The sequence below is a fragment of the Protomyctophum bolini genome (assembly GCF_963924005.1).
Source record: "Protomyctophum bolini genome assembly, chromosome: 2".
Lineage (NCBI taxonomy): Eukaryota > Metazoa > Chordata > Actinopteri > Myctophiformes > Myctophidae > Protomyctophum > Protomyctophum bolini.
The window spans coordinates 37,521,841-37,548,565 of NC_137863.1; the positions used below are offsets into that span (position 1 = coordinate 37,521,841).

Sequence of the window (26,725 nt, forward strand, 5' to 3'; positions counted from 1 at the left end):
GTTTGCACATTTGTTACAAGCTCTGTTGACTGTTTGGTTACACCTGTTAAGCCTATATAGGCTACTCCAGTTTTAGGTGATAAGGTGACGGTGGTTGGTAAAAACAGAGATTGTTTGGGTGAGTGAGTGGTGAGTCACTTACCACCGCAGCGTGACATCATATTGTAGTTTTCGGTGGTCACCTTAACTACATTATGACATGCAGATGACATGTGCACCTGTTACAAGCACTGTTTACGTATGGACATGTTTGACATATCAGTGTTTCACTGAGAAGATGTAACACTGTCACAACATAGTGTAAACTTACATTCTACAGGTCATCTAACTATAAATGTGTGTGTGTAATCCACGTAACTCGGGAACCATTCCCCCCACCAAATTCGACACACGCGTTTCACACCACCACAGGGGTGCACATGCCCGGTGTCGAGTCGGTCGGACCCACCTGTTGTCCATGCAGAACCGCCACAAAAAGACCTCAGCCCGCATGTGCCCTGGCTCTGGACAGGGCCCCTGCCTGCATGAGGGTCCATATAAAGCTGGCGGTAATTACCGCCATACCAAAGGTAAGGGGGAGGACGATTATCGCGGTAACAAAAATCCCATATCGCCCCAGCCCTATAACCAGTCCAGTCTACACCAACTTGCATCGTTCCAAGTAGGCCAGTGCCCAACAGGCACCGTTGTAGAGTCTATCTAAATGCACCAAGTCTGTGTGTACATCTGTTATGCACGAGAACCGACTTACAATTCAACACACACGTTCCACGCCCCAACAGGGAGTGCAGTGCCTGTTGTTGAGTCGGACCCACGGTTGTCCAGAACCACCACAAAAGGCCTCTGCACGGGCTCTGGACAGGGCCCCTGCCCAGGCCTGTTCTGACATCTCAACACTCCACGTTTGGACATGAATAAACGGACACAAAGAGACAGTCTAGACAGATACAGAAATGTCCATATATGGGCGCAGACAGATGGGTGGAACGGGTACTCTGACACGGGTACAACAGGTATTGCATAGCCGGGTGGGGCATGGATCTCCAACTTCCATCGTTACCGACTCTACATGTGTTCTACAGCCAGGCACCGTCTAGTAATGTATAAACAATGCAAGTATAGCGAATATGCACTGTTTACATTATGATGTTTACAGCTGTTACACACACTGCATGCTAGCCTATAGGCAAATCAACGTTTTCAAGAAAGTGACCAGGGCCACTCTTTACTAAAATATCTAAAAACACAAATTACCCACATAAAACCCCCAGGAAAGTGTTTCTTGTCTCCCAAACATCATTAAAATAGGATTTGGTTACAAAAGGGGTGAAGTTGCCCTTTAATACTTTTATTACTATCTCCCATAATATTGATATACTAATCAGATTTGAATTGTTGGAATAGTACACAGCATAGGGATCAAAACAGCCTTTTCCTCCCCACCCCTCAGAAATTCTCCACCCACAACAATGTCATTGAATGTCGTTGTCTGTCCTAATTGGCTGAAAAGTACCAACTTGACATATAGTCCTGCATCACAGTTTAGCTCATTAGGATCATTCTGAAGTGGTGGCCCAGCAGTCACATCTTTGAACCGTGTTAGGTACAGTATATTTTCATATGCTTTCACAGACTATAATAACTAACTATAAAATGTTATTTCATCAATTGATATTTAATCCATTCATCTTGTTCAGAAGTTGTAGTTTATTTTCTAACTCTAATTTATGATTTGTTACCGATTTATTTAAGTAAGTAAGTAAGCCTATATTGTATTTGATGCCCTGTACAAGACACTAATGACAATGTTGTTGCTGTTGTTGTTTTTGTAGGATGCAAATAAATAGAATAAGGATGCAGTTTAGCTCGACTTTATGCATTATGGGTCTTCTTCTCAGCCTAGGAACATGTACTGCACGTAAGTAACCATTTAACACACCCTCAAACATGCTGCAGACATAATATTAACACATTTATTAATTTTTATTATTAACCATTTAAAACCCTACTTTGCTGAGTGGTACCCAGGGGTCTGTTTTGGTTGCCTCTTTTTTCCCCTTCTTTGGCCCAAAAAATGCTGCGATACATTTTGAGCTTAGATCTGCAATTCTCACCAAATGTTCTGTTATTATCGCTGAATGCTCGCCTATTAACTTATTATGATGTAACTAGAATATGTATGCTAGGGTTTATGCTGTTTAATTAATTAATGAATTAATATTGACACAAGAACACTGACTGACCAAATACGACTTAATATGTGTTTTGGAGGACTTTGGAGGACTGCCTTTCTTTCCATTTCTTATTTAGCCATTTTAATTATACTGATGTTACTGAGGCTCCGACTGACTGACAGTATAAGAAAAGTTATATGTTGTATGTTTTCTGTAGCATGACCCAATCATTTAATTTATAATTATGGCCGATGACAGCATGCTCATTTCAATGCCAGACCCCTCATGTTTTCACTGCTGGATGCATTAGAAATCTCAAAGGCCTGAAGTGACATAAATAGCTAAACTGTCAGCTGGGCTCCAAATCAAAGTAGAGCGCCACATCCTTCCTGGCACCCATCATGTCCCACTATGATAGAAAAGGAAGAGAGCCAGCTGACTTTCTCACTAAAAATGGTAATAAATCAACTATGCAACAAACAAGGGCCCTCTGTTTACGAGTGGCCAAAAAGTGACAAGGGCCTGACGAGCTTGTAAACGTGTCATCTTCTGAATAGGAGGAGCTGATGGTGGTTGTCAGGATCACCCTGTGATACTGATGGAGCCCCAAGGCCTTGGCCTGAATCAAGGCCCTTTATAATCTTTGACTGGTCTCCCACCTCACAGCGCCATGGCTTTGTGATCCATTGAATTAACACTCAAATTGTTTAGATTGTAATGTGGCTCAGATTGCTTTCAAGAGGGAGAGGAGAGTGGCCAGATCTCTAGGATACAGCCGGAAACCATATGTGACAGAGAGCATGTCAATTCACCCCCGCATTCACCTCAGGGCTTTTGATTCTGTCAAATGTCTTCAGTACTTCAAATGGGCATGACTCTGGTGGTATTCATCCTGCAGTTGGAATAAAAGGTCTTCAATGGTCATGCAGAGCGATCTTACAAACGATTGTGGCGCCTCTTTTATCAGCTCACACCACACGACAGTGTGCCAGCCTATAAATATCTACTTCTGATGTCTCAATTCTGTTTCCATATTCTTTATAATTAATTTCCTAGATGCATAGTACATCAACTGGTGTTGAATCACTGAATCAATTCATACTGTTTTTTGTTCTTCATCAGTGCGATCAGAGGTTAGAGTAACAACTATAAAGGTAACGCATCTATTACGTTCAAGCTTGTATCTCATCCCACTGGAATGATTGATATCAATATTATAGACATCTCTGCTGTCTGGAAGAAACCACCGGACTACACAATGTTCATTTTTCAGGAAATGAAAAAACATCCAGCTCAAGTGGAGTTATGACGGAGGTTTTTAATAGACAAAGGGTGTTCAATAGCACTGATTTAATAAAAATAATAGAATAAATAAAAAACCTCTAAAATTTAGTTAGGTGGTTTCTTCCGAACAGCAACGTTAATATATTGTTATTGATTATTGCATTGACTTTGTTTTCTTCCAGCAAGATCCATACACAATGCCCAAAGGCTCACAGATGGAGGGGTACTGTATGGACCTTCTGTCTGAACTCTCCAAGAAGCTAGGCTTCAAGTACAAAGTGCACCTGGTGAAGGACTCCTCATATGGAAGACAGGATGAGAATGGCAACTGGAATGGAATGATTGGAGAGGTGGTGAGAGGAGTGAGTACATGAAAGCTGACATTTGGAGTAATCAGAGTGCCGAAAACACATGTACATTTCAGAGGTTTACATTTTCCAGTTGACTTTTGTGACTTATGAACGATGCAAAAAACAAAAACAAAAGAAGTTGTGCATGATAAATGGTACAACAGACAGACGTGAATTTATATAGCGCTTTAATCCAAGGTGCTTTACATAGATTGTGCATTGCTTTCACACCGATGGCGGAGGAATATTGCATCATCGGGAGCAATAGGGGTTCAGTGTCTTGCTCAAGGGCACTTTGACACTAACTCACGGTTCACCATCCGGCTGCTCTACCCGCCAGTCTACCCCCGAGCCACTGTCTCCCGATGATAATAGAATACGTCAATGGGATGTCTGCTTCAGCTGAAACGTTATGGCACATTCGTATGGTTTCCAGGCTAGAAATGATATACTGTATAGTGTACACTACAGTCTACATGTAGGATTAATTCATTCATTCCCTGCAGGAGGCAGACCTTGCAATTGCTCCGCTGACCCTTACTGCAGCTCGTGAGAAGGCAGTGGAGATGACCAAACCGTTCATGCAAACAGGAATCAGCATCCTACTGAGGAGGGACATCTCAGAGAAGGCAGGCTTCTTTGACTTCCTGTCCCCCTTCTCAACTCACACCTGGGTGGGCATTCTCATTGCCTACCTAGCAACTACTGTTTGCATCTTCATAGTTGCCAGGTTGGTGAATGAACCTATCAATATAAACAATCAAAACACTTTCAACCTGGCGTTCCAATTTTGGACATATCAAAATGTTCACATTTAAATGTATTTATTTGTTTATTTGTAATTGTCATGACTCTCCAAAAATAGGAAGAATAGCCACCGTGTGCCTTTAACTTGCTTGGTTGCATCATCTGAACATGGAAGTATAGGGCACTATATTTTAGTTTTACATATTTTTCACCTCTTGTTTGTCCTATACGTGTATGTCAACACAGACTCAGCCCGTGTGAGTGGAGTCAACCCCGAAGTGAAGAGAATGGCTTCACCATCCTACACAGTTTATGGGTTACAGCGGGAGCTCTCACCCTACAAGGTAAACAACAGGGTTATATCATTAAAGGTGGTTGCACACTGGGCGTGTTTTTCTGAAAACCGATGGAGAAAAGCAGCTAAATTTACTTTATCAATATTTAATTCTAGATTACTTAGAGCCATAGTTCATGTACTGTATAAAGTGAACTTTCCCAACACTGTATAGGACTCAAGTGTTTAACCAAGAGTGTTTCAGAGTTTTGCTATACACATCACAGCACTATAGCCTAGCAAGCAAGGTCAGGACCTGGACGAATTAGTGACGTCTCGATTGGGGCCAGATCAAGTCAAAGCAAGACTAGTCACATCTGGCCCAGAATATCACCTGATTTCAACCAACATACATTTTACCCACTAAGACGGACGACGTCCCTGGATGAATCAGAGAGAGACTGCTCGAGGCCAGATCAACTTAAGTCATATCATAACTAGTCAGATCTGGCCCAGAATAAGATATATTATTTAAACTGGTGAAGACATCCTGGAAATGACGTAAAGATCATCCCCATATGGGCTGTGATCTGGCCTAGTCCTGAACGTCACTGGAGTCACTGTAGGACGTCATCATAACGTTATCATGACATTATTTTATTTAAACTGTAATTTAGATAGATAAAAAAATCCTCTATGATAGTATCTCACACTTTAATTTTGTATTTTCTTTGTGTTGCCAGGGGCTGGTCCTCACCCCAAAGCTCTGTCAGGACGAGTCATTTTGTGCTGCTGGTGGTTGTTTGTTCTTGTGCTGCTGGCATGCTACTTCTCCAACTTCAGCTCATCCCAGAGCTCCGACACCCATCTGGTGGTGAAAGGCTTTGAGGAATTGGCCAACCAGGAGATGATTGAATATGGCTGTCTGGCTGGCTCTTCCACTCTTGCCTTTTTTAAGGTAAGTCTAAAGCCTGGTTTATGTTTTGGAGACAGTGTTGTGTGTGACAACTAAATAATGATGGGCGGGGTGAAAATGTGTAATTTTCGTCAAACACCACATTTATCCTTTGTCAAGGATGATTGAACAGATATTTTGTCTTCTGGTTGTTTAGTTTTTCAAAGACACAATGTATTCACTATTCACTTGCCATTTGCCTTTTTCCATCTCTCTTTATCTAGAACTCAAACAACCCGGTCTACCGCAGAATCTATGAAAACATGGAGAGAAGGAAGAGTTATGTCTCGTCAATGGACGAGGGTGTTCGGCGCGCAAGAGAAGGCAACTTTGCTTTTATTGGAGAGTCAGTCTCACTGGACTTGGCAGAAGCTCGCTACTGTGAATTAGTCAGGGTCCATGAAGTCGTAGGCATGAGAGGGTACAGCATCGCTGCCCCAATAGGTGAGGCTACATGGACTTGAAATACAGTATCTTTAAACCAAAATATGAAAGATATTTTTGTCCCACGAACACTTATCTTATTAACTTCTTTCTGCCCTAAAGGCTCCCCTATGATAAAGAACCTGAGTGTGGCAATTCTGCAGCTGAGTGAGGCAGGAGAGCTGTCTTACATGCGCAGTAAGTGGTGGGCTACTGGCTGCACGGTCGATGCGTCCAAGGCCTCCACTGAACCCCATGGCCTGAAGGGTATGTTCCTGCTCCTGGCTCTGGGCCTGGGACTTGGAGTGCTGCTGGCTGTTCTGGAACTCACATCCAAGAGCCGTAGTAACGCCGGGGACCAGAGGGTATGTGTATTATTGTTGCCTCTCATACAGTACACAAGCACGTCGAGGAGGGAGGTAAACACACTCAAGTTAATTTATACCGCACGCATGCACCCCTGCAATTATACTGTCCATTACTTTTTCAACTGATCGAATAATCGAGAAGCATGTTTTATATACATGTACCGAACAATTAGATTGTTTTTGTAATAGGCCAAATTGATCTTATTAACAACTTGAGCCCCGTAACTAAATGTTACCGCAAAGCAAATATTTATTTTATAATAGGCCTATAGATTACAACTGTACGTTGCACTTGCACCACTATACTGTAAACATACACTGCACAATATATGTTACAGCAAGATGAGAATACATTCAATGGAGCTGCTGGATGTGTAGGTGTTCATCTTTGTACCATTTTGTACTGTATTCTGTCTCCAACAGAAAGCCTGCTGCACTGTACTGGCTGGTGAACTGAGACAGCGCTTCTGGAACAGCAATGCCGTCAACAGACCGCAGGAGGTGGCAGAAAAAGATAAAGATAAAGCATGATTACATTTTATTAATATTACTTGACAGGATCATTCCAGGAATATGATATTCTGAAGTATTAACAAAGGGGAAATGATGTTTACTGTCTAGTGGGTGTGAAATAATTACTTTTTGATGGTTTTATTTTTGAGTGGTGCAACCACTCCAAGGAACAGCAATGTCCGTGTTCACCTATGTGTCCGCCTATGTATGTGTTAATGAGCACCAGTATGACTATTAGTACCAGTAGGGGCACTGTTGTGCCAGATAGTGCTGCACTGCACTGTTGCCTGCTAATATGAGAGAGAGAGAGAGAGAGAGAGAGAGGAGGGAGGGGGGGGGGGGGGGGGAGAGGGGAGTTGCACCACTCAGTTCACACGGGTGTGATTTTTACTTGAAGCCCATGCTTGTTGTAGGAAGTTGTGATTCTCAGTTACTACTGCAAAAATGTTTTTAGAGGATGTGATAAGATTTAGTTAATTTGTGTTAACCTTTAATAACAAATTAAGATAAATATATTTTTGTTAGGAAGCTGTTGGCTGTGTAACCAGGCCGATATCAAATTGATAAAAATACATTTTAAAAAAGTTGAATTTGAGTGGACCTAGCAGATCATGTCTGTCTGTGTGTGTGTCTGTCTGTCTGTCTGTCTGTCTGTCTGTTTGTCTGTGTGTCTGTCCCGCTATACGTCCAAATATGGAGTGTGTTGCATCAGCAATCACTCAGCTCCATATATGGGCACAAAAGGGGCCAGGTCCACATATACAGTAACAGCGGGACAGACAGACAGACAGACAGACAGACAGACAGACAGACAGACAGACAGACAGACAGACAGACAGACAGACAGACAGACAGACAGACAGACATGATCTGCAGGGTCTCAGCTGCGTTCGCTTCCCGCGTTTGCACGTCTTACTGGTATAGAAATAAAAGTATTGATTTTGGTGCATAAACTGTATCATGGTAAGGTGATAAAAGTCAGAAACTACAGCCAAATGGAATGATGAATAAAAATATGTTAAAATGGTGCATTTGCTGTTAGTTTTAGTGTGGCTACAGTATACATCTACGTATATAATCCCTTTTGTACAGTTGGCAATGGCATCACACAATTACAATATTCTGATCATATGAAAATATGTTTTAATTCAGTATATATAAAACATGATTCCATGCATAAAACAGTGTTACTGTATTTGTACCGTATTTGTAAACATTACAGCAATTTCACAGACAATAAATTAGTCTAATTCTGTACATTTGTCAGTGTCTTTTTTCCAAGTGAGGAAAGCATATTGGACAAGTGCATTAGCATACAGTACATAACATTTACTCTAGCTGAAACATCTCTGGTTAATCTCCTTCCTTGAAGCGGTTAATTCTTCTTCCTTTTCTGCTCGACTTTGTCTTCCTTGTGATCCTTATAGTCTGTGAGCTACAGTGTGGCATGATCTAACAAACAGTGAACATAAAAGCATAATCATAATCATTATAACCATAAGAATCTAATCACATCTTGACAGAAAATACTGCAGCTGACCCGGACGGCTGGCGTAGCAATCCCGGTACAGTACTGTACCTAGGCTGCTAATGCAGCGTGTCGCGAGTCCATCCTGACGACCTTTGCTGTGTGTGTGCCCCTATCTCTCTCTCCCCATTTCCAGTCAGTCTACTGTATCTACACAGTATAAATAAAAAGGCAGCTTGTAATTTAGGTTTTGTCGTGAAAGGCAAAAACTGTCATGACTCACCATCGAAAAACAGTGGAGATGTGCAGCGGATCTCTCTCATCTTCTGGTCAAAAAGAGCATTCATCTCCCTCTGCAGGGTGCCTTCGTGCTTCTCTCCGCCAGCTGGCACAGAGGAGCATGCAAGCTCCAGGCTGTCTATGCTGCTCCCATCACTGCTAGATGTACTGTCAGCTAGGCAGAGACCCGTGGCTATGGGCTTCATCTGGTTTCTGTAGCTACCATAATGCTGTGCAGGAGGCATCTGCCAGTGGACAGCAGAGCTGCGGTTCACCATTTGTGTGTGGGGAGGAGAGGTAGTTTGTTTCCGTGGGCAACTTTGTGAGCGTACACTTGATCGCATAGGGGGACTGGCCCGGCGTGGAGCCTGCAAGGTCCTCACCCTGGCAGGCGACGATGGAGGGATCAGTGCAGATGGCTGGGCCAAACGGTGCAGCTGAGGGAGTGATTCAGACTGTCCCTGAGTTTCTGATACTAACGGAGGTTCAAGGGTAGGTTCATCGCCTGGCTCTGGTCTAACTGATATTTCCTCAAGGGTAGCCGACTCGGGCAATGACGGCTCAAATGTTGGCTCTCTGACATGTCGATTCTCAGAGTCAGCCGGCTTGTCTGTCCGGAGTGGAATTTGGTCTTCAAAAACGGCACTGCTATAAGACCACCAAGGTGGCGAACTCGTCTCGACATCAGAACTTGTTTTCGGTGGATCCTGGATTTGAACTCTGAGAGCTGCACGCCTCACTGGCTCACTCATAGCCTCCCTGTGAAGCCTGGCCTTGGCTGCCGGCCCCAAAGAGTCCACATCCTTTCGGTAGTGCAGCGGATATGCATCCTCTGAGGATTGGTCCATTGAAGAGCGCTTTGGAATTTGATGACCCTTCATGTGTTTCTTGGCTGCTTTCTTGATGTGCTTCTTTGCCACTTTCACAGCATTAGTTGATTTCACCTATTTCACCAGGAACAGCAAGGTTTTAAACAGAGGTTCAGCACAAAGTCATTGATTTAATTTGTGTAAGTATTTCAGTGAGTCTCTTACCTTTCCTGACATGTCCTTTATGGCAATATGAACAAAGATGGACGCTGTTGTCTGACCCTCCAAATACACATGCCGATAACCTTCAAAAAGACATTTACAACAATCATATTATAGCCTACATTTTGCACAACAGTAGATTTTCGTCTGTAAGCTAAACAGTTTTTCTTCTGTTTATTGTTTTTTTCAGAGTAGACCTACAGTATGTAACTGATGTGATAATACTATACCTGGCATCATGCTGATAAAAGCTATGGTCCGCTGTCCGATGTAATTATGTCCAATGGTTTCTTGATTCCACACATGGAAAGAGTAGACCTACAGTATGTAACTTATTGCGAACGCAGTGATTGCGATTTCAGTGAGCACTTACTATGAGACCTAGCAGATCATGTCTGTCTGTCCGTGCGTGCGTGTGTCCCCCCTTTGTGCCCATATATGGAGCTGAGGGAGCTGAGTGATTTGTTTGTGATTGATGCAACACACTCCATATTTGGACGTATAGCTGCCTTGGGGACTCCTTATATGGTTATGCGTTCGCTTCCCGCGTGTGCGCGTCTTACTGGTGTGATAATAATATACCTGGCATCATGCTGATGAAAGCTATGGTCCGCTGTCCGATGTAATTATGTCCAATGGTTTCTTGATTCCACACGTGGAAACGCACAAGGGCAATCTGGGGCATCTGCATATTGAAGACCATCGTCTCCTCCCACATAGGGTTAAAACCTGCAGTAAAGTGGTGGGGAAAGTACTCACATTTATCAGAACCAATACTGCAATGTGGAAATACTCTTGTTACAAAATGTACTTGAGTAAAAGTACAAAACTATTGGTATCAAAATGTACTCATTATGCAGCATTTCCCATTCACAAGTTTTCAGATCCTTTAAAAACAGCAGATCTTCAAGCTCACAATGCGTCGCATCACAAGGGATTATGCTTGTATAGATTGCTATTTTCAAAAGGCTGAAATGTACTGTATATAGGGCTGAAGTGGTTACTGTATGTTTTGTAATAATAATCTAAATCTACAATCTACAATGATTTGATTGGCTGAGCAAAGTTATCGAAGATAAAAGTGAGCGCAGAAAAGTGAAGACGCCAAAAGTGATTGGCTGGAATGACATTTGTGATGATTTGATTGGTTGAGCACGTGATGAATGATGATGTATGATGATAAGAGCGCCCCTCACTTCACATGGGTGTGATTTTTACACCACTTACATAAAAAAACTAAAAACGAAAGATTGGCACTACTATGAGATGTACTACAAATTAGCTTCATTGACCCAGTCTCTTGAACTGTTTATTTTTACACAAATATTTAAACACTCACCATTATCCTCCACTACCCTGGTTTGCTGCTTGGCAGTGTCAACAGGCAGACCAATAATCTCTACTTCAACAAAGGGATCAATAATCTGGATTGACAAAAAGAGACACTTTTACTATATGTCACATGGACGATAGACATAAACAATTGGTGGTCTGTGGACAAATACATACATGTTTGAGAACCACTGTTCTAATGTTTTGTTGCTGCAATGCATGCCTCACCTCTCCTCTGTCTCCAAGCATGGAGTCTTTGGGTTTGGGCAGCTGCTGTCCACTGATGATTTTTAACTCTAACTGAGTCTTTCTGTATCCCGGCTGGGGCTCATCTTCCATAGGATTAAAGGCACCTATGGAGGTTCAACACAGAGTTTACTACTAGCTACATCACATTTCATTTAAATAGTGGGAGAAAGCTTTCATTTCATGTTTTATTTGTTTAGTTCCTGTCACGATCCGCTCCTCGGACCGTGAACTTTGACTGTCCTTATTTTGAGTTTGGACTATAATATGTATTTATGTCTTGTATATGTATTTGCTCTTGTATTCCTGACTGTTTCTCGTTGGTTTTGGTTTTCTGTTACTCTGTTGTTGCCTTAGTTTTGTGTATCTTATTTTGTAGTATTGTTCCTAGTGTTTCCTGTCTTCCTAGTTACTGTTAGTTACCTTGTCTATCCTACCTTGTTATTTGTCAGTGTTTCCACCTGTGTCCTTTTAATCCCCTAGCCTATCCTGTGGTTGATTGTATTTTGAGTTCACCTGTGTCCTGTTACCCCTGTCTATTTAAGCCCTTTGTTTGCACTGTGTCCTTGTTGGTCCATAGACCTCTGTCAAGTGAGTGTATATGTTTTGCTGTGCCTTTGTTTTGCCCTATCTTGGTTTATTGAAATAAACACTTTGAAGATGGTCTGCTTTGCATCCTGTTGCCTGCTTTTGGATCCACCTGTAATGCATTCCTGACAGTTCCGGTGCGTACTGATACTACATACCTTTGCACATACACTTAGGCTTCAGGACATATCCGTACTTACTGATACTACATACCTTTGCACATACACTTAGGCTTCAGGACATATCCGTACTTACTGATACTACATACCTTTGCACATACACTTAGGCTTCAGGACATATCCGCAGTTGCCGTTACTTAAGAACTTTGCTCGGTTCACTTCAAGCATTCGTCCCTCTGTTTGAAAATTCAGTGCAGCTGAAATACAAAAATAAAAAAATAAGATCGATTAGATGTATAGACTTGAAAATATTGTTCCTAAAGAAACTAGTGTGGGCTAGTTTCAAGACAAAAAAATACTAGTATAAAAAGTACAAATTCAGTTTTGAGGAGACGAAAAGTGTAGGATATCTAGACTATAGTGTGGCCGCTGCTGCTGCTGCGGCGAGCCCACAATAAACAGACAGACAGACAGACAGACTGTGTATACTGTTTACTGTAGTGTAACACACATGATTTGAACCATGCACAGGAATCCATGCATCTACTGTATCACTCAGCCAGGGGATACTTGACCTTGGGAGATATTCGGTGTGGCTATACTCTGTTCCATTCAACCCCCCTCCTCTGACCTCAGGCAGGGTTACTCTACTCCATTACATTAACACCCAGTGCAAACTATATTCACAGTTGCTAGAAACCTTTCAAATGCAATAACATGTGACACATCTTACCCATGTGGCATCCTGTGTTCCAGTATGGCTGTGGGCAAAAGTTGCTTGAGTCCACTCTGAATTTGGAGGGGTAAACCCGAACGAGCTGCCGCTGGTTTAAACGGACCAACTGAGCTGGCTGCAGTTCCAAAATCTGATTCATAACGTTCTCATTGAGGGAGGACACCTGCCAACTGGTCAGATGAGCTGCCAGACAAACAAAACGGAGTTAGAGCTCAATTTGACTTGAATATGCCATATGATTGTGCTGCTCGCAGAAAATGTGATTTTCAAAAATACCAGATTTTCAACCTGAGAAATTAGCTATTTTCATCGATCGATATGACATTCACGATGAAGTATAAAGTTACCCTATAGATGCATTCCACACACCCAGAAAAACGATGATATTACCTTGTGTTTCTATGTCGTGAACTCGGACAGCTTTCGTGTACTTGACCAGGTCAGAGAGAGCTCGGGACAACCTAATTGTTTTCTGGCCAGGTTTCCTGGCCATGGAAATAGGGATGCATATTTAGGCCTCAAAATTAACGTAATGCATGTGGTAAACCAGTGGTTCTCCAAAGGTTCTCCAGGGGTCCTTGAGGGGGTTCCCTTGGGGTCCCCAGAATAATAATTAATAGTTAGCAACCAAATGGACCCTTTAATACAGATCTGTAACTCAGAGAATGTACAAATGTAACCAAATGGACTCACAGTACACAGTTATGGTGGATTTGTGGCATAAAATGCATACCAATTTAGGGGTCCTTAAATTTCGTTTGAGAACCACTGCTGTGGTGGTAAACTAAGTCCAGTGTGTGTCCTTACTTAGGATGGTAGACAATCTGAGTGTGATCCTTGTTGCTGTGGGACTCTGGTTCCCCCTTAGACATTGCTTTCTTTATCGCCCGGACTTTCTTTTTCCTCTGGACAGAAACACACATCAGTCAGCAATTTTACTACAGAGGGATGTTCATGAAGGATACTGTTGTCTCGTTACAGTCTGTCACTGCGATAAACTCAAGTGATGATGACACAGCAAGAAAACAGACATGTGTTTTCTTAAAGGAATTGTTACATTTTTGGTATTTGGGTTTGATATTACATCATTTCCCCAACCACTAACATTTATTGAGATTATTATTCTTTTTTTTTGTCGTTGATTTTATGGCCATTTGATACGACAGACTGACAGGAAATGAGGAGAGAGATGGGGAGTGACATGCAGCAAAGGTCATCGGGAATGTGAAATAAGAAAATCTCACTGGAGGTACAGTTTTTGTATAGTATTATATTAACAAGCTGTATTTAGTATTATGCATATTAGCTATTTGAACTTATAAGATGTGTGTCATTGATTGATTGCCATGAGAAAGGAACAATTAAAGTGTGTGATCCTTTTTCAGTTCAATAAGGGACATACATGCCTTCTAGTTTCCAAATAAGGGAACCATGTCCATACCTGTGATGAAAACTTTGCATCAAAATCACGTGGAAATGAAAGAGGAGCTAATTTGAATAATATTTGTATAGAGCAAGCAGTGAACAGGAAGTAGAAGGAAGGTGACAGTGTCAGGGGTGGTTTTCAAGCAGGACCCAAATGCCAAGGACTGTATAAAGAGGACGGGAAGCGAAGACCGTAGAAGAAACATGCGCAGTTGCAGACCAAGGAAGCTGAACGCGGAAGTGTTGGCTGCATAAAGCCCATTGCGCATGTTTCTTTCCTTCCATGGAGCACCATGTGAGCAACATGGCGGCACCCTTACGGTCTTCGCTTCTTGTCCTCTTTATACAGTCCTTGCCAAATGCAAGGAAATCGGGATCTTAGAAGTCTTTATTCAAACAAAGACCTGCAGTAGCACAACACTAGCAAACATAAAACAGACTTGGAACACAGGTGACAATACAATAATCCAACAGAAAACACAACCAAACACAGGTGAACTGAAATCAAATCAACACAAGGATTGGCTGGGGAAAACAAGACACAGGTGAAACAACGAACCAAAAATCAGGGAAGGTGAGACAAGGCAGGAAACTACTACAAAGGAGGACCGGAAACACAAAAGCATCACTTCAAAATAAGATTCAGGAACACCAAACACAACACACGGAAGGCAGATCCTGACAGACAGAGGACTAGTAACAATACCTACAGTATACAGTACAGTACACTGACCTTCCTTTTAAAACTCCTTATGAAGGACTTATGAAGTCGTTTCTTCTTTTTTGGCTGTTTGGCAGCAATAGCACAGTTCCCATCCTAATTAAAACAATCAAACATGCAATGTAATTCACAAAAAGTGCAATTTATCTATTGCTACTCACTTACAGTACTTCACAGTCATTTTTGAGTGGTGCAACCACTCCAAGGAACAGCAATGTCCGTGTTCACCTATGTGTCCGCCTATGTGTTGTTCACCTATGTGTCCGCATATGTGACGTTAATGAGCACCAGTATGACTATTAGTACCAGTAGGGGCGCTGTTGTGCCAGAAACAGAGAGAGAGTGCTGCACTGTTGCCTGCTAATATGAGAGAGAGAGAGAGAGAGAGAGAGAGAGGGGGGGGGGGGGGGGGGTGAAGTTGCACCACTCAGTTCACACAGGTGGGATTTTATCTAAACTGTCATCTGTATATTTATTTGAAAAGTCGTTTTCTCTCATATGTTTGATTGATTATACAGTTATATCACAGTTTGTAGAATGAGTACTGTTCAAACTAATGTGCAGGTCAATACTGCTACAACTCGAGGATAAAATCAGAAAAAGACTTGTTTACTTGTTTACATCAGGGTCCTCCATTTTCAATGAATCAGATAAGGCCTGCAGGTCTCACCGTGCCTTCCTGAATGTCTTCATCTTCTTCACTGTCCTCGTCTCCGGTGTCCTCGTCCGACACATCACCTTCCTCTGCATTTGGATCAAGGTTTGCTGGGAGCTTTTTCCCCTGAAACATAATAACCAATCATTAATTCACATGAGCACAAGTGCAACAGAGGACAGATGAACAGTAGCGGGGCCATTGGTATAGGCCTGCCTACACACAGAAAAATAAAGGTGCCAATTGGAACCAAAATGGGGTCTTCAGAGTGATGTCAAATAAGAGCCATTTTTGGTTCTTAAAGAAACATTTAGCCCCCTTAAGAACCCCTAAGCATTTAATTAACAGACCCTGTTCATTAAATAATTATGAAATGATTAATTGAATTCATTAACCACCCCCTTTCCCAACCAAATCGCTCTGATAAAAAATAGTCGATATACAAGCACAAGAGGTCGCAATGTAATGCCTTGTAGCTTGTGTTCGCCTGTTAAGACATGCCCAGAATGACTCGAGTGTTAACATCGAAAAAGCTTCTAGAAGTTCTCCATATGAGGAACATAATAATGGCTCATAAAATAATAGCTTTCAAATAATCATTTAAGGACCATTATTTTTCTGTGTGTACTGGAAAACTGAAACCTTGACTAGAACTTTTCCCTTCAGGGTCTCTGGGGACGGCAGCTTCCGGGTTTCAATGTTGACATTGGAAAGGTCCACTTTGTCCTGAAGCACCTCAATGATATACTGGGCCATCTTTTTCTGCTGAGGCACACTGCAGTGGTTCTCTATGGATAAGATCACTGGGTACCTGAGGATAGCACAGAAGGGCCAGTGGTGGAAGAAGTAAGTACATAGATTTTGAGTAAAAGCAATACCACAGTACAAAAGCAATATGTTACAAGCAAAAGTCCTGAAAGAATAAAAAAGTATAAGATATAAGATAAAGTAGGAAAAGTAAAAGTACTCATTAGAGAATCATATGTCTCGTGTTAGTCGACTATAATACCACTAAGTCGTATTTTATATTTCGGATATTCAAAAATATCTACCAGCAAGCTTGTATATTAGCAATTTTTTAAAAATAAATTCTGAAGACTTTTGATTAATAATTGTATTAATTATTGATAATCTATCTCCAAAGTAACCCGTTCTAAAGTTGTCAAATTAACGCAATGGTGCAAAAAGTATAACATTTGCCTCTGAGATGTAGTGGAGTAGAAGTATACAGTATACTTTACTTAACACCGGCACCAAGTTAATCAAGTTAAACAAAATGAGGAGACACTCACGGTGACTTTGTGAAGGCATATCTGTTAATCGTTTCGATGACATCTTTGAAAAGAATCTTTGATGTCAAGGTGTAACCGTGGTGTATAATGGGCTCGCCATCTGGTCCATCCCAGCAGTCAACTGAAACAAGAAAGAAAGAAAGAATGAATGAATGAAAGAAAGAAAGAAAGAAAGCTATGTGTTGGAAAAAGAGGTTGTGCTTCAAGAATGTGATTCTCAGAATCCAGTGAACATATTCCAAAAAAGAAAATTGAAAAAGGTAGCACATCTCACATTTCAGGTCAAGGAGGACTGAATACTCACATTTCACCTTTTTTTTAAATGGCTCTATATAAAAATGTGTATGCCTTAACTTTGTGTTTTTGTACCATGATGTGAGCCAAATCTAAAAGTGAAATGTGAGTATTCAGTCCTCCTTGACCTGAAATTTTAGATGTGTTATCTTTTTCATATTCTCGGTGGAATATAGCTCATTACTGTAATGCTCTCTACTCCAGTCACAGTAAGAGCTCATACATCGCCTCGGTACTGAATGCAGAAGCCTTATTACAGATGCGAGGAGATATGAGCATATAACCCCAGTTTTAGCTGCACTACCCTGGCTGCCAGTCACTTTAAGAATTGATTTTAAGATTGTATAATTAACTTTTAAATCTCTTCACGGTCTGGCACCTATACCTAATGGAACTGCTAAAGCCCTATGTGCCGGTCCATAGCCTGAGGTCCTCTTATTAGGTCTAGTTGTTCCCTTCGCCATAAAGGCCCCTCCAGAATGGAATAGCCTGCTCGCTCACCAACCAGTTTTAAATATCTTTTAAAAAACCAGAAAAGCCTTTCTAATATCCCCTTAAGCCAGCATGTCAGTGCAGCACATGGTCTGCTCATTGTATGTTCATTATTATATTGCCTTGTCCTACAGTTGTCTACAGTTGCATTAGAGTTGGAGTTGCAGTAGCCTACTGTGAATCCTTACCCTCTACACATCGGCAGCCGGCCTGCAGGACGTATGCATACATATCAGCCCTGGACTCTGACATTAGCTGGTCGCCTGTCAGGTAGGTGTTGTGAGATGAGTTTATGAAGTAGTTGCCTAAGGGCTGACTCATGTCCTGATTCACCGTGTGGTGAACTGGGTTGAATACGTCTCCTGCAGGACTCCGCATGTACTTGGTAAATCCTGAAAGAAGGTTCCAAAGAATTTTTTCAGTTGATTGTCATTGAGGATTATTGATTTTTATATAGGCCTACAGGGGGAAAAATCTAACTTAGTATATGAACAAGCTCTACTCACCATCAATGCCCAGTACCATGCGCTGAAGGTTCTCAGGACATGGCTCAAACTGTGCGACTATCTCAACAAGATGCTCTCTGTTTATTCCTTTCTTCTGTGAAATGAAACCATGGACATGGTGCATGAAGAAATAATATATTTATTTCGTTCTAAATGTCCACAAGTTGACAAACCAGATGTAGCAAATGTTCTGGACACTTTATTTTATATTGTTGTAATACAAAAAAAATCTAAATAACGGTAGTGGGTCGCACACACCAAGACTTCAGTTCAAATTGTTTATTTACACACTAATGAAGGCTGGATAGCCGGAAGGTTTGTTTGTCCCTGTTCAAATATGAAATAAACAATTTGAACTGAAGCCTTGGTGTGTGTGACCCACTACCGTTATTTTGATATGTTTTGAACGGGTAGCGCACCTATAGTCAGAGCGCAGTGTAATATATTGTTGTAATAAAAATCCATAGACATAATTATACCCAGAAATATCGCTCTACACATTCATTTACAAACATTCTGATCTGGTCTATAGGCAGAAATCTTCAGAAATTACCAAAGAATTTCAAAATTAGCCAAAAGGTTCAGAAATTACCCAAATATAATTGATCTAACAATGCATCTATTTTCGGCAAAGATATCTAGTGTAGTGGGGGAAATGATGGGCACCAAATACAGACCCCTGCGGGATACCGGGCAACAAAGTATAATACAGTGGTTAGTTACTGTAAGTGGTTAAAATAGCAAAATGGACGGTTCTCTGCTTTCATCCACCTTCTGTTCATTTTCCAGAAAACGAGCAAGGTCATTGAGATCCATGACTTCTTTCTGGTTGCTGTATGAGAGCAGTAGGAGGTAGAGGTCCCTGCGCGTGGAGATCATCTTATAGAAGCAACAGAACTCCTCAAATCCCAGTGATCCCTGGTTCATCTCATCAGTGTCTGCTTCCTGCGGATGGAGACGAAAGCCTTTCACGAGCAGGAAATTAATGACTCAGTTTGTATACAGCTTGTGACATGTTATAGTGCTTAATACAGAATACCTTAGGGGATAAATCTAGTATATCAGCCACATAGAAAGGTATTGGGAGTCATTGCACAGAAAGTGCATTGTTGTGGTTTGTGGAGGAATTACATGACAGAACTGAGTCACTGAACTTGCGCAATATTGCCGTGCAACCAAAGCCATCTGTTCACTGGTAGCCATATGGTAGTCCTGTAGCGTTCTACCATATACTGTCCTGCTGGCACACTACGCTGGCGCTGTTGAGATTTCTCTGTCGCTGGTTCTGTCTTTGTCACCCTTTCCGTCTCTGTCTCTGTCTTTCTTGGAATTTATGTACTGTAAACGTGACATGTCAAACCAACGTGGTACAGAACGACAGAGCTCAACGACTTTTGAGTGTGAGGGTCAGGGCCAGGGGTCAACGATCTTTAACCTTACACCTTGAACAGAAAACAGTGGCGTAAAGTAAGTACTCAAGTATGTAATTAGGTATTTGAAGTGACTTTTAAGTATTTTTTACACTGAGGTATTAGACCTTTTACCGTGTAAGTCCAAAATCAGAGTACTTCTTCCACCACTGACTGGCAAAAGATTTCGATGAGATGGCATGACTAACTTATCTATCTACTTATCTCTTTGCCTGTGCTAATATTCAATTAAATATTATGGTTATGTAGTTATTACTAACTTACACAAGGCAGGAGTGCAGTTGTAACAACTGGAAATATTTTTTGACGTATGGAGACACTAGACACGATGACATATGTCATATGGAGACACTAGCCCAGATAAACCGGTCATTTATAGATGGCAATACTGTAAATATGATATGATTGACATAACTTATGTTATGGCAATGGTCTTCAAACGTTTTCATGTCATGGACCCCAAATGAAGGATGTATTTGGCTGCAGACTGAAAATATTTTGTGCCAGGGACCTCCATACAAGATTTGTGTTGTTAAAATGTCTCAAAGATATTCCTCATTCCTCAGATATTCTCATTTTTCAGGATGTTTTGGGGAAAATAGTCGATCTTTAACCCCAGATACGTCACATTGTGACCCATTTTGAGCTTGTAGATCAGCTATTTTCAAAGAGCCTACACCCTACAGTATGTATAGGGTTAAAGTGGTTAAACAGGGGGCACCCTGGAACCACCTCAAGGACCCCTGGGGCACCCCGGAGCACACCACTCACCACTCAATTCATTCATGGTATATGGTCTTACCTGAAACATCTCTTTGACTTTCTGTTTGGGTAAATTGACGTTGAGTTTGTGGAGCAGGTGATGAACTTCTGATATACTCAGAGTGCCATCCCCATTCTTGTCTGCCTCTGAGAACGTCTGCTGCAACCATGTGTCTTCAGAGTTAAGGTTGCCTGAGCATTCCTAGGGTTTCATCTGCTTTTGATATTCCAGTTTTTATGGATATATGTTTTGTCCCTGCCTCTGGTCAGGTCAGACTAAATTATATCTCTCAAGAACCGATTCTGAGCTGCACTACTGAATCTGTCGGCAGGGGTATTCAGAACGTTTATAGTGCTGTTAGTGGGACTGCAATCTGGGAACCCATCGGCACAAAGAGGAAAAAACAGCACCCTGTTTTCCTTTGAATTTGCCTCTGGGGGCGAAGCCATGAATGTGCGCGGTGGGGCACCTATGTTTTCATTCCAACTAACAACAATGTATACACATTCTAGGCTATAACTCACTGAACTCAGAATCTGTTCTTGACAGTGGGAATGAAAACAGAGGCGCCCCGCCGGAAGAGGAGGCCTGAGGGTGGACCAAGTGGGCCACATTCTATTGATATGGTTGATATTTATGTTTGATAATCACAATGTAATTAAATAAAATGTATGCTAACCACATCAACCCCGGATGACATCTTTTGGGTGGATTTGTCAAAATGTGAGAAAAAAAGAAAGAAAAATGAAATCAAAGCATCGCATTTTGACTATAGGGCTTTTGTGGTTAAGATAATTATGTTTTGGGTTTTTTGTTTGGTTTACAAATCACTGCCTTATGGTGCCAGGGCACAACTGTATAGTACTATAGGACGAACTACTCAGCTAGCACCGTTTAAATGGAGATTAGCTTTTTTCATGATAGTTATATATGGAGGGTCTGACTCCATACAGGAATAATAGAACAAAGGATATTGGTCACGTGTTCGCTGCCTGCGGGCGAAGCTGTCCTCATCGCTGATGCCAGCCATGAGGTACTTAAGGCCAGTGATCCAGGTTCGGGCCTCCTCTCCATTGGCGGAGACCAGGTTGAGAGATTGCAGATGGTTGCCATGGTAGATACTGAAACAGCAGTTGGGGTCGAAGCGGTTCTCTGCGTAGCGCTGGAATATCTCTGACTTCTTCCCCTCGCACACTTCATGGATGGAGTCGATCGTTACTGAAACAAAGAAACAATTCAAAATCTAAATGTCATGACATGTACTCAACCCCCAGTACATGTGAAGTTAAAGTACTGGGGTACTTGCTTTAAAAAAATATTATACAAAAGTACAAAAGTACATTTTGTTTTAATATCAGTGCATTAAAACAGACATCTTTGTAGCAGATCTATAAGCTAAAATCAAATCGAATCAAATCAACTGATGTGGACATATAGGGGGCTCAGGCCAGGGATTGCAATTAACAGAATGAACAGAAACAAAACAGCTGTATTGGGGCCCCTGACATGTCCCTGTGACTGTGATTAAACAGAAGGACCTAAAAAACATTGCTAGGATGCACCTGGGACGTATCCTCAGTGATGTATCCCAAGGTCCTCTGGGTTTCGGGTCACTCAACATCATACGCCTCACTTGGGTGACCCAGCCGGGGTGATCAAGTCCCGACTTAAGGCTCATTCATAGGATTTTCTGCTGAAATAACGTTGAGCGGTGGTGAGTAAAAAAGAGAGAAGGGCTGGGGCGGTGGCGGTGGTTTGCTCTACACAGCGGCTCGTGACCTCATGTTGTAGTTCGGTGGTCACGTACCTCACCACCGAAAATCCAGACTATGAGTATGAATGAGCCTTTACGTTCCAGTAGCTACCCTCGATCAGTTTTATTAGGGAAAAACCAGGGACACACAATCCGCTGCTCCAGACTCTGCCAGTACTGGGAGGGCCATCCGGCGCGAGGGACTATAGGCACTGTGGGTTGACTCCTGGCCAGGCACCTCTTACGCCTCACCAGGTCCACTCCTGCTCTCACCAGGTGCAGCCAGGACCTGTGTGTTGCAGATTCCCAGCACCAGACACTTCATTCGGGAGTGATGGATTCTACAGGCTCCACCGGCAGGGAAACCGTGGTGCTGCAGGCTCCACTTGCGGCTTGAATGGCCCTCCTAAAGGCCTCATGAGGGTTTTTTGGGCTTCCTCCTCACGGCGGACACAGGCTGGGGCGCTAACCCAAACTGCTCACCCGGGAGCCGTCTACATTCCGGCTGTCAACCATCACTCGGGTGGTCACCAGACTATTCCCGGTTGTTGAAGAGCTGTATTGGGGTCCCTGACCTGGTGTCCCTGTGACTGAGTTAGATCAATGGCTCTCAACATCTGCTGAATCAGCATGACTGTTGAATAAAACCATGTTTCATTCTTCTTCTTTTTTTATAAAACTCGATCTATATTTCTTAGACTGTTTTTTCCCCTGAGTGCCTTCTGAGCGATTTGCAATCAAACAGAGAATATATTCTTACCTTTTTCATTTGGAGTGCAACAAAAGGCAGCCAATCAGTTATTTTTCTCCTAATTGTTATTTGGTCTAATTTGTGCAGCTGCAGGCAGTAATTGGTTATTGGTTCTTCCTAGTGGGGAGCATTTGACTTCAGTGGGTTTATGACATAGCGGCCGAATCAAACAAAAACATTCTCTGTAACATCAATACACCAAATACTGGTAAAACCAGGCGGTAAGTAATTGTATCATGACTCACTTTTAGCTTTATCGTGTTTCCTTGAGGGCCGCCAACGGATGCAGGACTTGTGTTCATCCAGGTAGAAGAAGCGCACCAAGCCCTTCTTCTTCCCTTTCAGTTTGGTCATCTGTGAGCCATTCTGCATCATATACATGCATCTCTCCACTGCAAGGCGAGAGAAGTTTACAGGGAGCTTGAAAGTGCTTTGCACAAAACATTAAGAGTCTTGAGGGAAAGCAGTGGCTTGGGAAAACGAAAGGTTCCTGGTTTGATCCCCAGCTCCCCCAGTGTTAGTGTCAAAGTGTCCTTGAGCAGGACTCTCAATCCCCCATAAAATAGAAAATAATAGGCTAAAATAAAAGAACCCATAATATAACAATGTAAAATAACAGTGCAGCACAATAAGTGAATGAATGAAATTAGTTTATACAAAGTGTTTAATGAGTATACTGTAGGCTATACTTCTGCTCTTCATTCTAAAGGCAAACACAGAGGCAGCTAGCAATCTTTTTCATCAGATCTTACACTGAAATCTCTTCTTTCCCCAGAAGCATGTTCACTTTTTATTGCTCAATTTCTTTTGAAACATTGTCCAAATGCATGATCACTGTTGCAAGTTATGTTGTCGTGTCGTAGTTAGCACTTTTCATTTGTGTAATAGGTGTTACAAATAACTGCATCAGAAAAACACATTTTGAAAACCCCTAAGACAATCCACACTGCAGTCTCTGGAGACAGTTTACCAACAAGCAGTTTTTTTATGAGATTACTGCACTACGTCATAAAGGGGTTTCAATAGCTGTTTTATACTGCTGTAGAAAACATGCACAGTCCTTAAAATGTCCATATTGTCAAGAACAAATCACAGCACTGTTTATACCAATACTTGGAGATTGGATATCGATTTTACCTGCAGCCTAAATAAAGCCCACCAAATAGGTGGCTTCAGGAGAACTTCTTTTCTGTTTCTCCTGGAATTATTTGTTATTTGCAGGTTTTGTTGTGTAGTTTATGAGAGTGAGAGCAGGTGTGTTTGTAATCTGAAGCTCAAAGCCACGTGATGCACTCTGGTACATCACTCAGCCTAATCCTAGAGGATTGTCTACTGTCCATATGGCCATTATCTACTCACACTTCCCTGTATTTCCATTCTATCATACTCTGAAATGTAACATTTTGGAGGCCACTTTAATTGCGCTAAGCTCCAGATCACGGATCGCATCTGTACAATACAACACCATTTTCTGTCTCATTGGCTCATAACAGAGCACAAACACCTTAAGACCCCCAGTTCTTTCGATATTGAATTGGGATTCCTGCTAAGAAATTAATATTGTTGTTCCTTTAATATTCAGTGGTTCTCAACGTGGGGTCCATGGTCCCCCAGGGTTCCTTGGGGGGGTTCCAAATGAACAGCCAGGTCTGTAACGTACAGCCAGGTCTGTAACTCTGAGAGCATACAAATGGAACCATTTGTTCCATTTGTATACTCTCAGAGCTAGGGGGGGTCTTTGAAATGTAATAGTTAGAGAACCACTGCAAAATATTCAAAGTGGCAAACAATGAGTGCTGTCTCACCAATCTGACCCAGTCTCCATTTAGGCTGAGCCACCACACTGCCACCTATCCAGAAGAACTCCTCTGCAAGCCTCGAGATGGAGGCTTTCTGCCACTGTTTCGGGGACGACATGATGGACGCGCTGGGAGGATAGAGGGGGCTCGAGGCCCGCCTCGACAGGGAGGATGGGGGGGACGCCCTGGAAGGAGATGACAGAGAGCCCAAAGACTGGAATGTAGCTTTCACTGCAGGCGACAAGGAGGACGGCGTTGGTGAGCTGGGGCTGCTGGCCGGCCCGGGAGAAAGTGGAGCCATAGCTGGGATGCTGTTCATTCCTGCGCTGTACATGTTGGGTTCCTGCTGCTGTCCTCTTCACATGGTATCACCGTGCCATCTGTGGCCCCCCACAGACGGCTGGGAGCTTCAGTAGAACCGGTGCTGTATCACTGCTTGTAAACCTCAGCATGTCTCACATCTTCCTGTGGGCCACACTTTAACGTGCCAGCATCTTCGGTACCCACAGCCCAGAGTATTCCAGGCTGCAGGTTCACGCCGCCATTGGACCTGAGAAGTGCTGCTTCCTTGGAAGAGGAGCAGTGTGCAACACGTGTCAGCTACTAAAGCTTCCTCAAGCACTAGCCTAATCCTGGAACGAGGCAACAGCATTGCTTTCACAGGGGGATTTTCACACAACCAATAAGCGTCTGCAGACAAGGGTGTAAGACAGCTTTTGTGGTTCACAGAGTAGGGTCCAGGGACCCCTGGGCCCTAGGGGTCCTTGGGATGGTCCTAGGGGGTCCCCACTACTCCCCTGCAAAATTAGTTAATATATAATATATAATCAAAATATAATCAAAATCTATTTGCCCACTTTAACCCTATATACGTACATTAGCTAATTTCAAAACAATCTGATGAATTTGACTCTATTAGTGACACAACACTAATCTTGTATGGGGGTCCTTGGCACCATTTAAATAGTTCATTACAGCAGTAATAAATCACTGTACTTTGGGGGCAGTGAAGCTGTCCCAGCAATGGGTATTTTGTAATATTTTATTTTATTACATGCCTTTCTAAAAATGTATGATATGTGAACATTGTATGTATTTTTGCTTGGGTAACATAAGTATTTGTTTGGTGTGTGTGTGTGTGTGTGTGGTGTCTTGCCTTCTATATTGCTAATTTCATTATGACCTGTTGTGAGGGCATGTAGGTGCAGAGCCCTGTGATTAGAGTGAGGCAGCATTGATTGCACCTGTGTGTGCTAAACTCAGGCAGAACAAACTGAGTTGCAGTGGTGTAAGGAGCTCTTACGTCTAAAAAGAGTGTCCTTAAATAAAGAATATAAGATAAGATAAGCTCCTAAAATAATCTGCAGAAGGCGCACACGGTATGTTACATGTTGTTATTTTTTTTGTCTGTAAACAGTGTGGTAATTCTGTCGATCGTTTAATTGTTTGTGTACATCTCATATTTCATGTTTAATTCATTGTGTTTAAAAGGATATTATGTTTTGTGTTGCAGTTTTTCACATTGTCTTGGGGAAATATATAACCTCGAGATATCAGTTGGAGCGTTTGTTATTCTGCTGGATAGGAGCGGTTATACATTAGCTAATTTCAAAACAATCAGAAGAATTTGACTCTATTAGTGACACAACACTAATCTTGTATGGGGGTCCTTGGCACCATTTTCAGATTTGGATCTGTGGCCAAATAAATAAAAAAGTTTGAATGATGCCAGTGTGGGCATGTCTATAACTGTGCCATTATCATCATGATATAATTCATTGCAGGTCATTTCAGGGTATGATCAATATAGTATAAAAAAGTACAAACACCATGCATTCTATTGTGTACTGTAGCCCATTGATTTCCCTCTGGGTTTGATGAGGTCAGATCAACATATGGAATGTCAGCTACATACATATATGGAGATCTAAGGGTGGCAGTGGGGCAGTGTCTTGAG

At 42.1% G+C, this 26,725-nt stretch overlaps 2 protein-coding genes across 2 annotated transcripts; one reads left to right on the forward strand and one right to left on the reverse strand.

Annotated features, from left to right (window-relative positions):
- Positions 1-457: 457 nt before the first annotated feature.
- Positions 458-7,106, forward strand: grik6 (glutamate receptor, ionotropic, kainate 6; the record flags this gene model as incomplete). Its single annotated transcript, XM_080790732.1, has 9 exons — positions 458-569; positions 3,297-3,328; positions 3,641-3,820; positions 4,315-4,538; positions 4,802-4,899; positions 5,573-5,787; positions 6,009-6,228; positions 6,331-6,572; positions 6,999-7,106. 9 exons carry the CDS (start codon positions 458-460, stop codon positions 7,104-7,106), a joined length of 1,431 nt encoding a protein of 476 aa, XP_080646858.1.
- Positions 7,107-8,828: 1,722 nt separating this feature from the next.
- On the reverse strand, positions 8,829-25,102 carry plch2b (phospholipase C, eta 2b; the record flags this gene model as incomplete). Its single annotated transcript, XM_080790746.1, has 20 exons — positions 8,829-9,779; positions 9,870-9,949; positions 10,449-10,595; positions 11,206-11,290; positions 11,427-11,551; positions 12,301-12,408; positions 12,885-13,070; positions 13,278-13,372; positions 13,695-13,792; positions 15,046-15,129; positions 15,704-15,814; positions 16,331-16,499; positions 16,981-17,101; positions 17,955-18,158; positions 18,273-18,366; positions 19,044-19,217; positions 20,505-20,656; positions 21,447-21,683; positions 23,215-23,361; positions 24,775-25,102. 20 exons carry the CDS (start codon positions 25,100-25,102, stop codon positions 8,829-8,831), a joined length of 3,696 nt encoding a protein of 1,231 aa, XP_080646872.1.
- Positions 25,103-26,725: the final 1,623 nt, after the last annotated feature.